Below are 13,604 nucleotides of genomic sequence, written 5' to 3'. Positions count from 1 at the left end.
AAGCAAAGATAAATTTATCAAGATTTTGGAAATACAGCAGAATTGTACGTTTTAGCTCTCACAAGATTTTAATTTTTCATATCAATGTGAACGTCTGTTCAGGCAAAAAATGGATAATCATCTATAGTGCAAGGTAAACTACTAATGTATGCCTTCTTACAGATTTAATACTATACAGAGGTAAAACATATAGTGGGTGATATGGTTATCCACCGAGATCTACACAAACATCAACAAAGATATATCAGGTTGAGGAGTGCGAAAGACCCGGGCCAATACGTCACATCCAGCCCTCGTCATTGTTGAATCTGAGCCAAGGCATCGTATTATCACTTCATTTAGCATTCCATGCGGCTCCTGTGACAGAATTACAAATCTATACAACCAGATATCCCCTACTTAGTGCCTAATCTGGTTTATTCATGTCGCTCAACCTGATAGACGGTCTACCGTTACAACACTTTCGAAAACTAAACCACTCGTGATACCCCGGGCCTCCAGGTAGGCTTGGCACGCCAACCTCTAGGCAACATGAGGTGGCACAAACCAGACTTGTGAAACATAATCCAATTTTGGTCCCATACATAAAGCTAATACATCTATGAAAACGTCCGTGTCTCTAAAACCGAACGAGACTTTTATATTTGCCTACAGACAGTTTGCCCCCCTTTCATTATGTTTAGCACAGGCGATAAATAAGGCCCAATGTCGAGTCCCACATCTCTTTCATGTGCTTATTCCTGAAATATATTTCCTGCAAGCTTATAATCACACCGAGGCCTTCTTTCCCATCCTCATCACCTTGCACTTACTTGGACGGAACCTTATCGTTCAGTAATCTGACACTAGAGTTTGTCCCCCCGCCCCCTCCACATACCCGTAGGCTGATGCCATCAGCCATCATCATTATTTCCCTAATGATCCTGGCATCCTACGGAAACATGTAGACACAAGATTCCAATCCATTAGTATAGAGGTTAGCGTTCCTGACCGTGAAGCATTCAAGGGCTGCCCAGGGTGGAGGAGCGCATGGGTTCGAATCCTGGTTGCAGCAGTAGGTTCACAATCAACCCAGTTGTTCATCCACATCTATGGGTTGGTCGATAAAATGGGCACCTGGCTCAGGCTATATATATCGTTAATGGTATGGTCGTTATTAGGGTCTCAGCTGCCCGTGCCGCCTCAGTTAATGGAAAAAAAATCCCAGCTGTGGGTCAAAGACAAAGCCCTGTGGCACGCCACTTGCAACTCCAGTCAGATTCGAGGATGCGCCTCTTGCCAGTGCTTTTGCTCGCTTCCCATAACGTAAGTCTTCTGCCTAGCAAAGATGCCCACCCCTTATTCCTGCCTATTATGAACCTCTGATAAAGAACGGTGTAAATGGTGCTCACGGTCATAAAAGTCTAGAGTATTGGTTTTATCAATGACCTTTCCCTAAAACTATATTGTCTTCCCGTTAAAATGCTTCTTTTGCAAGTATAATCCATTTGTTTTCTCAATATATTTTCCAATGCTTTAAAAACCACACTCGCTAGTGAGACAACTTTATTTCAGTGGTTTCCTAAACCCCATTTCTAAAAAATAGGTACACTTGCACTTTCCCACATTTTTGGTACTTCACCTACTTGCAAGTTACTATTGAATAGCATTTGTAGTGGTCCACCAAGTGCCACTCAACTCTCAGTACGTATATCTTCATCCCTGCATCCACCTGGTAATGATCACAAATCCAACCAGCTGTCCCTCTCAGCACATTCATATTCAAGCGTCTCTTTTCCATGCCCATCAATTAGTACGTAATCCAGTAGTACCCCCGTACTGTCTTTCCTACAACCCATGTCTACTCATGTACCCCTTTTTAAACCAAGTATTTCTAATCACCAATCCTTTTCAGTACACAACTACACGCTGTTCATTTCCAAGCATCTTTCTCGATATCACATGCCCCCCTCACCTCAAGTATACCCTTAATTATTATTACAGCACTTTTTTCGCTTTCAAATCAACAAACAAATACTATCTTTTTTTTTTACATCAAAAGTGCTTACACACACACGCGAATGCTTCCAAAACACTCACCTTACTTCAACTATACCCATCTTTCTTCCCAACTTGTTTCCAGTTTCCTGCATTAACAAGGTACCGACAGGAACAGACTAAGAAAAGGAATCTTTGTACACATCCATCCTCTGGCTTATGCCATGCGCCCAAACCAAACCTTGCCCCACAAACCTTTCCGTGGTTTCCCCCTGGCTACTTCATATGCCTAGCGGTTCCGTCCACTGACAGCAGACCCCCCCCTGTATACCACACTCTGCACCTATTCATTCTATCTCATGCATGTCTTTCACCCTCATGCATGTTCAGGACCATGCACTCAAAATCTGTTTCCCTCCATTCTTCCCTCTCCAAACTGGTCTAACGTTTTTCCTTACTCCCCCACCAACATACATGCTCTTGGTCAACCTTCCTCACTCATTCTCTCCATTGGTCCAAACCATTTCAGCAGATCCCCTTCAGCTCTCGCAACCATCCTCTTGTTACTAGACCTCTCTTACCCCATATCACTTACTAGATCGACCCTCTTCACCGCACACTGACCACAAGCATTTCATTTCTAACACATTCAACTTCTTCCGTACATTCTCAACTATATTACATGTCACATCCACACAATATCGTAGAGACTACTGTACCTCCAAACACATCTATGTGACTGTTTCCTGGTGCGCGGGGGGGAGGGGGGGGGAGGAGGAGGAGGAGGTTGCATTAAGGGAGTGTGATGTCACTCTAGCTGTTTAATGTGTTTAAGGATGGGATGGTGTGGGATGGAAATGTAAGGGTCTTGGAAAGAATATCAAGGGTGCACTTTTTTAGACCACGAGGAAGATTGTTACTTGCCGACGACACTGTGCTGGGATGACATCTAGGAATCCCTTATCTTAATCAGGCTCCTGCAGCACTCGGGACATCCACAAGGCGGGACCACGGGTCATAAACTGTACTGACTTGTGTGCGCATCCGTCTAGGGGGTGTAAGGCAACCGAGTAATACGTGCTGGGTGTCTTCTTTATATTAGTTGCATCGAGGGCATGAAGGGTCTTGGGACAAAATGAAACGGTGCCTGTAGTGCTGTAGGGAAAGGGGAAGTCCAGGGCGTACGTAAAAGTGTGTGGCATCTGACGGATGTATGCAAGGGGTGTTGGAGTTTAGGAGAGTCGAGTGTTGATGTTCATTGGCTGTCCGGTCATTTCTGTTCGCGCGTTCAGTCGGTCTTACAGGAATCCGCCTTTTTGTTGTTTATGCTTTTCCTGGGTTACAACGTGAGCAGTCACCTCTGATGAGGCTGTAATACTGGGAGCATAGTCTTGCCCAGGTACTTCTCACACCACAGGAGTCATTATTTCCTTGCTAATGGAAGTAGGGCAACCTTGAGCGGCATGAGCCCTTGGAAAGGTCCTGGGGTCATTCAAAGATTCCTTCATACAAATTAAGCCTCAGGTTAGAATAAAACTGTTTTACCAGTGTTGTATTTGTTGAAGGTGGGGGATCTGTGACTGGAAGTTACTCGAGTGTGAGGCAGGGGTAAGTTTTTTTTTATTTGTACTTGGGGGATGGCGGTTAGTTATGGTTAGTGTGGCTGGGAGGGGCCCTAGTGTCGCTGTACAGAATACCATTCCCAGCAGGCTGAGGTGGGGCTGTATTGGGAGGCTCTGCGTTTCACAGTGCAGGTGTTGAGTGTTAACGGTTGTGAGGCAGCCAGTGATTTTTCAAACTCCACCACTGTGTGTAGTTTGCAGCCAACCGCTTTATGTCACTGTTGTAGAGGGGACTACAATGTCTTTGCTGTACGAGGATGTATCCGGAGATAGTATCCAATGCTTTATATAATGTCACTAGTACTGTGCAGGACAGGAGAGTGAGGACTGTGGCTACTTTACGCCATCCTGGGTGGTGGCTGAATGGTTGGGTCTGATGCCATGTTGTCTATAAGATAAGAAAAGGGATATTTTGCTAAAATTCAATTGAGGGTCATTTTCAAAGTTTGAATACTAAGAGAAGTGTTACATGCCGGTAGGAGGAAGTGTAACTGGCTGGTCTAGAGGGTCTTAGGATAGGTTCATTGCTGAGCATGTCAATAATTTTCCTTATAAGCATTTTGTTGTTGCACAGGCAGATGACTGACTGCAACTGTGCCAAAGCGTTTTTAAGTGAAAGTCTGACATTTCGTCAAGGTCTGTTGCATGGCACTTTTTAAATGGGTGACGAGCATGCGACAGGTGTATTTCTTTGCTATGGCGGGGCAAGGCTGGTGACATCTACGGGTAACTCGCCGGATCATATATTAACTGGGAATTCAAATGAGGGCGGTTACCATGAAAATCCTAGGTGACTGTATCAACAGTTAACCACACAACCAACAATCACAGCAGTTTAAGGGTTAAGCTAGGCACTTCACCAATAACTGATGGCTCATGAATATATTCAGCAGCGGATAATATAGTAATGAAGTCAATAAACACAATTGCCACAGAGGACACAGAAAATATCTCCCTGGAAAACTGACCCTTCCTAATATAAGTACCAAAACTTACTTGGTAAATATGGCCGCTTTCATTCTCCCAGATGCAATAGCGCTTGTCGCCTCGCACACCACAATCCAGGTCCAGTTGGTCACCGGGGTTCACGATAATCTTGGATCGGTCAAAGATGAGCGACACTTCTTCACCCCGAACTCCTGCAAAATCAAGAACGATTAGCTTATACATACAACAGCTAGTCATCAATTTCCATCCTGTCCTTTTCCAAGAGCAAAATGTAAAGAGCTCTGCCTATGGGAACATAAAAGCCACAGGATGGTGATTGTAAGAATAAAAATCAGTTACTGGTCACTACAAAATAAAGGTAAAGCATGTGATTTATTTGCAAGTGACATTGCCATAACATACAAGGACAAAATAATGGTAGCTGTAAAGAGATATTAGTGTTTAGGGTTAATAAAATTGTCTCGGAACAGTTCCAATTTTGGATGTTAACACGAAAACTATAGAACTATTTCAAAAGCCCTGGCGGTTCTTTTTGCACACTGTACCAGGTGAGAATAAAACTTTTTTGACTCAATATTACAGGTTCGTAGGACTAAGAACTAGCCGATACATCATGAATGATGTTTTTTGCAACACTTGTATTGATAAAAAATTCAATGAACAATGTTGAATGCTTCCAACAAAAATGTTACCTTATATAATAATTTTGGATTGTTTTTGGAGCGGTTCTGAAAAATCACATTAGAACATTTACTCCCGGTAGATGCATACTACTCTATACAGTATTCTCTTCCCCTTTGTCACGAAATTTCCCATCATTAAATTCCGCAAGCCATCATCTACTTGCAGAAACTATTTTCGTTACTTTGTACCTCTCAGTTTTCATACTCAGTAACAACCACTTATCTACAGCGACAAAGGTTGGCTGGAAAACAACGCAAGAGCAAAAACTGTATTTCGCGTAGCTTTAAAGAACTGATTTAACTCTCTCTCTCTCTCTCTCTCTCTCTCTCTCTCTCTCTCTCTCTCTCTCTCTCTCTCTCTCAAAAATCCAAGAGATATAACACAATCTAGAACAGCGAACTGATTTATGACAAGTCTAGCAAAAAACAAAAGGCATACAGAGCAATGTTTTACACCGGAAAGCACCACAGGGAAGATACAGTATCATCAAGTGTAATTCCGGAAAATAGCAAGACACCGGACAAGATTATACAAACGCCTGGCGAGGAAGCGAGAACATTTGTTTAATGCAAAACCTGGAGAACAAAGATACATGGAATTAATGAAAAAATGAAAATATTACAAAAGACTGAAGATACCTGGTTAACTGACGACAAAGTTGCAAGTATATCTGCAGAAAAAAAATATATATACAAAAAAGCATTAGTCATCAAACAAGACGAGGAAGAGCGTTAAGCGCTAACCTCAATATCATGGCAATCTAGCGGCATCAAACAAGACAAGGACGAATGTTAAGCGTTAGCCTCAATAGCACGGCCAATCTATCGGAAGGTACTGTACTGTACTAGGTAGGTACAGTGACCCTCTCCCTTTCTGGTGGGTAGCCACCAGCAAAGGAGGTGCACGAGGTCTGCGGAGCGAGCCAGCAATTCAGTGGATGCTACGTTTCATTACCTTGGCTCATGTAGCTCTTTTCTTTGTGCCTCGCCCGCATAAGTGGGTTTCTGGCATAAAATCCACAATCAATCCATCTCACACCACCCATGACAGCACATAACTCAAGAAGTTTTTCGTAACTAATTTCCATGAGCGAGCGCTAGGCGTTAGCCATGACATTTGGCATAACCTCATCGTATGTACTCTCATATATATATATATATATATATATATATATATATATATATATATATATATATATATATATATATATAGAGAGAGAGAGAGAGAGAGAGAGAGAGAATCAGACGATACAATCAGCAATTAGGAGCTCGAAGAAAACAACTCCAGAATTAGATGGAATTCCAATAGTTTTCCACAAGAGTGACAAAACCAGCAATATCAAAACGAATGACGATACTTGATAGGGTAGATTCTGGACAAAGGCTAAATAATACAAACCCACAAAATGGCATATACAAAAGCAAGACATAAAAAGGTCCATGGTAATACTCAAGCACATACAAATCAGTCAAGACTTCAAATTTAGCATGGGTTTTAAAGAAAGTCACAAATTTCATTATAACTGATAAAGAGCAGCTAAACAAATGTGGACCAACATGTATTTGAGCCAGGAAAAAGTAGGCAAACAATTATCAACAAAAACAAAAGTTTATAGCAAAGACAAAGAATGCATCCAGTATCCTGGAATTAACAAAGGAATTTGAAAAGTAAACCATATTTTACTACAGAATACAAAGAAAACAAAAGATAACATATGATGGATCAAAGATTTTACACAGTTCAAAGTAACAGTAAATGTCTAATATATCTTATACAGGGTACCACATGACCTGAAGTTAGCCTTAATACTCTTTATAATAAAAAAAAAAAAAATAGAAATCCACAGAAGTAAAAGAAAGAGTAGGGAACACTGCTAATGACACCAGATTATGGAAAATGATACGATCAGAAAATAAAATGGAGCTGCAAAGACTTGTACATGTGTGTGTGTATGTATATATATATATATATATATATATATATATATATATATATATATATATATATATATATATATATATATATATATATATATGGGCAAAGGTGAACCTGTTGGAATCTAATAAGGATAAAGTTAAGCAAATATGGGTCAAGTAAGAATACTTCAGTGACACTGTATAAATGCCCAACAGACTAAGGTATGAGATGGGACACAGTTTTAGGTTTTGGTGTCATGATAAACGAGAAACCACAATTAAGAGAACATGTGAAGATACCACTGTCCAGCCAAGTAATGAGTGGTATGATTTTGAGACCTTCCACCACAAGAGCCAAAATTATCTGAGGACATTAGACGCAAAGTTGAATAATGATACTGCTGAACGCAAAACATTCCATTTAGTAAAGTTTTAACTTTCTTCCAGCGTGAATTAGCTGCTGTTGCTATGGCCACTTAACACACACAAATAATGGCCTTGGTTTGACCTTTTTCTACGTTTCATTCCCCCAAGAAAAAAAAAATCTAGTCAGTCGGCTAAATACATTTTTACCATAACGGGTTCTTCCTAATTATTTATCCTAATTATTCAAACTTGTAATTTGTATATGCCTCTACCGAATGCATGTGGCTCCCAGCCCACCTCCAAATTGCACAAAGTACTTTTCTATTACCTGAATACATTACACGGTAACTATGTAGGGTACACGGGCGTCTATGTGCTGAATATGACATGGGGTCCTGAACCAGCGTCTAATTTCCATCATTTGGTCTTAAGTTGAAGTGGCTGAGGTCCTATATGATAATACAGGGCTTAAAACGTTGGGAAGGAGGGAAAATCATCAAAGTTATAACGGAAATGGAAAACCTGCCTTTTAGATATAGGGCAGTTACAGATTTCAGCTAGGAAGAGAGGGTACATCGTTGCAAAGGTGAGAAGTAAAGGGAAAGAAACAGACATCAGCAGCTCAGCCGGGTGTTGCAAACTACCATGCAATAATCACGCGCTGTAGTGACTTGCAGAGTATTATTAGATCTTTTTAATGGCAGGAGCACAAAGGCAGCCAGGTCACACGAAGAGAAACCCAACTAACATCTCAAGAAGAAGGATACAGTACAGACACTGGAATCGGAGAAGTGGGTCGTCAAAATTTGAGGCCTGACTGGCTCAGACGTTCACTCGAACTGTTCTGGACCTGAGCTCAACAGGAATCCCAGTTTCTTAATACGAAGACTTTGTGTAGTGTGGGACTTAGAAAATGGATCACCGATAAATGTCAGTTATACTAAGCAAGCTTACTGCGTTGGATGGTGGAATTAGAGCCATTACAGGAGGCACGAACATTGTGAAGTGTTTAAGAGAAACTTGGAGTTGGTCGATAAAATATTTTGGGTACCTGGCACAGGCTTGGATGGATGGAGTGTGTGTGTGTGTGTGTGTGTGTGTGTGTGTGTGTGTGTGTGTAAGTGCGCGCGCGTGTACATACTTAGGAAGTAAAGAAATGGTACATATATACAAAAGTACAGAAATGGTACATATATAAAGTTAAGAAAGGGGGGCAACCCAAGCGTAAAACCCCTCCCAGTAATCACACACAAATAATGGAATATGACAAGTGTAATTCCAATGTCAAAAACCGAAAAAAATATACACTCATTGGTCCCATTAGCGCAATGTCAGTATCAGGAAAGTTTCAAAATACAATGATAACAGATTGCATTTGAACTTGCCTAATGTCCACAATTTACTCAAGTTTCTCATTTAAGTTCATTAAGTGTAGAAAATGGTGAAACGACATTGTTTACTTCGACCTCAGTAAGGCATTCCAAAGTTCCTCCTCAGGGTTAATAACAAATAGAGAGGCACACAACATTAGTGGCGAGTTCTAAACAGGAGCAGAGCATGGCTGACTGACAGGAAACGGGTCGCTTGATGTGATTAGAAATCGGAATGGATTGTTGGCGGTCGCCATGGATGAGTTTTGGGTCCACATATTCATACACCGCACCGTACATACATCGACAAACGTACCACTACTAATATCAATACATCTATGTACGATACATATAAGGAAGGTTAACTAATTCAAGTACATATTCTATAGAGCTATTAGGAAACTTTTTGTACACTACAACCAGGAGGTCCCGTCTGTCACGACAAACCCCAAGTTGCCAGACGCATAACTAATCCCATACAAAGCGACCAATAAAATCATTTCATTGTTGAGCGTTTCATTACACACAAAAAACAAAATTCAATACTGATAAGTGTAAAGTGCTTATTACTGAAAGGGAAAAGGGGTCCAACCATTCACCTTAACACAATGAGAAATCAGTAAGAGAGAGAGAATCTAGGAGTAATGACCAATCAGGCGATAGTGGTTTAACGTCAATAATAAAGGGAAAGGTATACTACGCTGAGATTTAATACTACAGCGAGATTCTGCTCACCATGTTGTGAAAGGCATACCGGGGCGAATGAAAAAAGCTTTCAATTAAAGAGAAACGGAGAACTAAATTTTCATTTTCCATTAAGTGATTGAAGCGTTTAAGTGGATGAGAGGGTTAAATAAAAGCATTATCATTAAATAATTAAATTCAGAAAACTCGCGACAATGATTTTAATCTGACAAAATTTAAATCTAAAAAGGAAAAAAAAAAGGAAAGCAAGTCGAGTGATACAAGGTGCTAAATGAAACCTGCTAAAGTTGCCAGTTAGTGTAAAAATGACAAACTTTTTAAGAAAAGACCGTGCAAGATGTGGGCATGAACAGGAAATGCCACACACGGGTCAACAAACCTAGAACAAGCTTAATTTGGAAGTGCTGGCTCTAGGGCACCAAAAATGATGATACTCATGCGACTGGAAGTCGGTTAAGGACTTCTTAAATATGCAAAATCACAAGTATATTTCACTCTGCTCAAACAGTTACAACGTACTGGAATTCCATTTTACATTAGTAAGCAGTTTCGGTTATTTCAACACAATAATATGAGGCACTTTCATTGTACAGGTTCCGCCAGGAATCAAATATACGAAAACATGCAAAAATTATTCAGCATTTAAATCTGTCAGCTTTGCATATACCGATGCCAAAGTATGGTTTCCCATTATGGATCACCCGAGTTCTCGAATTAAAAAAGCAAACTTAAGCGGCTCCATAACCTAAAAGCTAAGCTGTTAACTCCACACGGGTATCTTAGATGTAGGGATCATGTTTCTAATCTGTTTATCTCCATATGGGGAAGCTATGATGTCTACTCTGTTCCACCTCCGCATGCGTATGCTATGGTTTAATCATTTAGTTCCTAATCTGTACACCTCCATGTGGCCTTAGCTATGGTGTACGTATGAAATTCCTAACCCATACACCTCCGCATGGGGCAGCTAAGGTGCAAGTATGAAGTTTATATGTTCATCTCCGAATGGGGAGCTGTAGTGCAAGAGTTTTATAGTCTGATTACTTCCACATGGTGAAGGCATGAAGTCTGTGACCCATACACCTCTACATGGACAAGCTGTGATGCAGATATGAAGCTTCTGTCACGTAATCTCTTGTTACAGTATAACGTATTTAAGCGATGACGGCAGGTCGCACGTACATTATGCAGTGCCGAGACAAAGATATGTAGTCATTTTGAAGTTAATAATCACGAGTCCTGGGAGCCAAAAGGCATATCTTCCATTCAAGATACAGATTTGTACTATAAAATTTGCCTTTACACATCAAATTATGAACACAAAGCGTTAAGTTTTTTCTAGTTCTTCATTAGTGGCATTTTCACAGACACAGGTACAAGATGCAGGGATGAAATGTCCTTCACTGCAGATAGACAGATACCTTCCCGTCTACAGCTGGCAAGAACAGAGCCTTCCCACTTGTTATGCCATCCATGACAGCAAACACAACCACCACCACCACACAAAGCCACAACAACAAAGTCGCTCCTTACAAAAGCACAAGAATGACAATGGTGAAGCTTCTGTTACAAGTCTTTACAGAATATGGATGGTGTGCCGTCCCTCACGGGGTGGTTAGTTGAATACGACGACCACTTATTATGGAAATGTTTATCGACACAGAGGACGCTACTGCAGACAGACGCTCCGCGTAACACAAAGGCCCACATCCTACCATTCCCTCCACAGGCGCATGTACTTGAGTTGGTCTATGGCAAGGGTGCGTGGGAAAATTATGAACTAAAGTAATGATTAGTTGACAAGTGGTAAAAAAACACATCTTGTAAGAGAACGTACAGCTTTTTGTGTTACTTTGATATTAATTAAAACTACTGATAATAGTATGTCCGAAACGGTCCACACTTCATTAATAAAAAAAACATCCTTGATATCTGATAAAACATTTGATAACATCCAAGGAGTTTACTTCAATGATGAACTGAAATACTTTCGTAGATACAGACATTGGTCACTCGCGTGAATAACAAATATACATTATCATTTCGCGGGACTAAGAGGGTTAAAATAATTAAACTTTATAAATCACTTATTTCATTGCATACTGCTTAACTCAAAAGGGGTGCAGGGGCGATCGACACCCTTCCACACGGCTCTAAAAGTGTCTGAAGCTAACGTGATCTAACATTCACAGTTTCCAGTGTTGACATTTCTGTTCCCTCCCTGCTAAGAAGAAACTCCATAGCTCGTGTTAACGTTATACCACTTTACCCAAAGAAAGCCTCAGTGCTACTTATTGCCTTATGCCCTACAATACCTCAGCTGTAAAGGTCACGAGTTTTCAAACTTAAAAGAATGCCTGATGTCATATTCATAAGTAAATGCTAAGTGTGCCTGAAGCGAGTGTGCATGTAAGGGTGTGTGTAGGTGTGTGTGTGTGTGGGGGGGGGGGGGGTGGCCTTGTTATGCTAAGAAAAGTAACGATTATCACATTCTAGAGGTCACAAATGCCTTTGTAATGACTGGGAACAGAGTAAGTTCACTCTCACCACCTTTCCAGTCCACCAAGGACGATATTCTTAAATCTATTTAAACAGAAAAAGCAGACTGTCCCACACGCTGTACACGAAATTCTCATGCAAGTCGGACTTGACTGGTACTTCCTTTCTGTTACAGTCTGCTTAAGGAAACCATATTAAAAAATCAACGGATTTCTCGGAAATGCCATAAGACTACCGAAACTAGATTAAAAGAATGCTTGAATTTCTGGGAGACATAAAACAGCACTGAAGTGGATAATCACGTTCATTAGTCAAAATTAAAGAAAAAGAGAAACCCACACACATTTTAGATTTGTCTTAGTGGTCACAATGTTCAACTAAGACTGATTCTGATACTGTTTAACTCGCTGGAAGTACCCGCCGCCGCTGGAAGAGTGATATAAAAACTAGATTAATAAAGGTTAAGAATATTTCTTAATCTCGTCGCGTCGCAAGAACATTCGAGACTGCTCACTGAAAAAGGAAACATTTACCAGCATCTTTCCTATTTATAACCATGCCATGATGTATCCCTGTGTTAGGTAAGGATTTATCAATATACAAGAAAACGTGCAAGGAACATAGACACGTTAAATAAAAGGCAAGGCTGAACCTTCTCGGGGGAACCTACTCCACGTACCCAATGATCACTAGTCATACCCCCTCCCCCAATGACCTTCCTCGCTTAATAGATCACGATCAAGGTTGGTGACGACTGATCCACACATGTAGAACAGATACACATCAGATGGAAGTGTCGAACCCCTAATGAAATCCATCATATCCTGCATCACAGTGTTGTTAGGTGCCAATTGGTCAATATATATATGAAAAGTGAGCAACGGAAACATTCATAGACAAGTGTTTGTACTCATTTTTTTTTTGAATCTCACATCTGAAAGCTATGACAAGTAAATTACCATACAATATCCATCAGCAATCAAAACGCTCGAACCATTATTCTCAGGATAATACAGATTTGCTTGCCATCTTAAAATCATAAATTGCTTAACGAAACACGGTATGTCCAGAGCTTAGAGTTTACATTTAATTTGCCATTACCTGTCAAGATGTATTTAGTATGGAAGCAATGACAAGAAATATATCTATGGCTTCAGTATACATAAAACTAAAATCCAGATTCTAAAATATTCTTTGGGAAAACAACTGAAATTATGCTGCGTTGATATGTCTACCATGGAGGCGGACTCAAACTTTCCGTTAAGAGGCGGCGGGGGCCAATCGACGGAAGCAGCCAGTAGTACACTGACGAGGGAACGGTTTATGGCCGGTACTGTAACGCACCCCCCCCCTCCTCCTCCAAAGTCCACCTATGATATCAATCTTGTAACATGCAAATATTTCACTTTTTTTTTTTTTATCTTACCCACAGCCTATCACTTAGTAACTATCTCCACCAAGCTGGTTAAACTCTTTTGGGCAGGAATTAAAGGATGTCCTGAGCCAGCCGATCAAAG

At 40.6% G+C, this 13,604-nt stretch overlaps 1 protein-coding gene across 19 annotated transcripts in view; it reads right to left on the bottom strand.

Moving 5' to 3' along the window:
- Positions 1 to 13,604, bottom strand: part of Fas3 (fasciclin 3) — a 167,728-nt gene that overhangs the window by 77,857 nt on the left and 76,267 nt on the right. For all 19 annotated transcript variants that reach the window (XM_071680698.1, XM_071680821.1, XM_071680620.1 and 16 more), the window contains exon 2: positions 4,596 to 4,738. In XM_071680698.1, coding sequence (XP_071536799.1) covers positions 4,596 to 4,738 — 143 coding nt within the window. The remainder of the gene's footprint in view (positions 1 to 4,595; positions 4,739 to 13,604) is intronic.

The sequence above is a fragment of the Panulirus ornatus genome, chromosome 1 (assembly GCF_036320965.1).
Source record: "Panulirus ornatus isolate Po-2019 chromosome 1, ASM3632096v1, whole genome shotgun sequence".
NCBI classification, from domain to species: Eukaryota; Metazoa; Arthropoda; class Malacostraca; order Decapoda; family Palinuridae; genus Panulirus; species Panulirus ornatus.
This window is presented reverse-complemented; position numbering and strand designations above follow the sequence as displayed.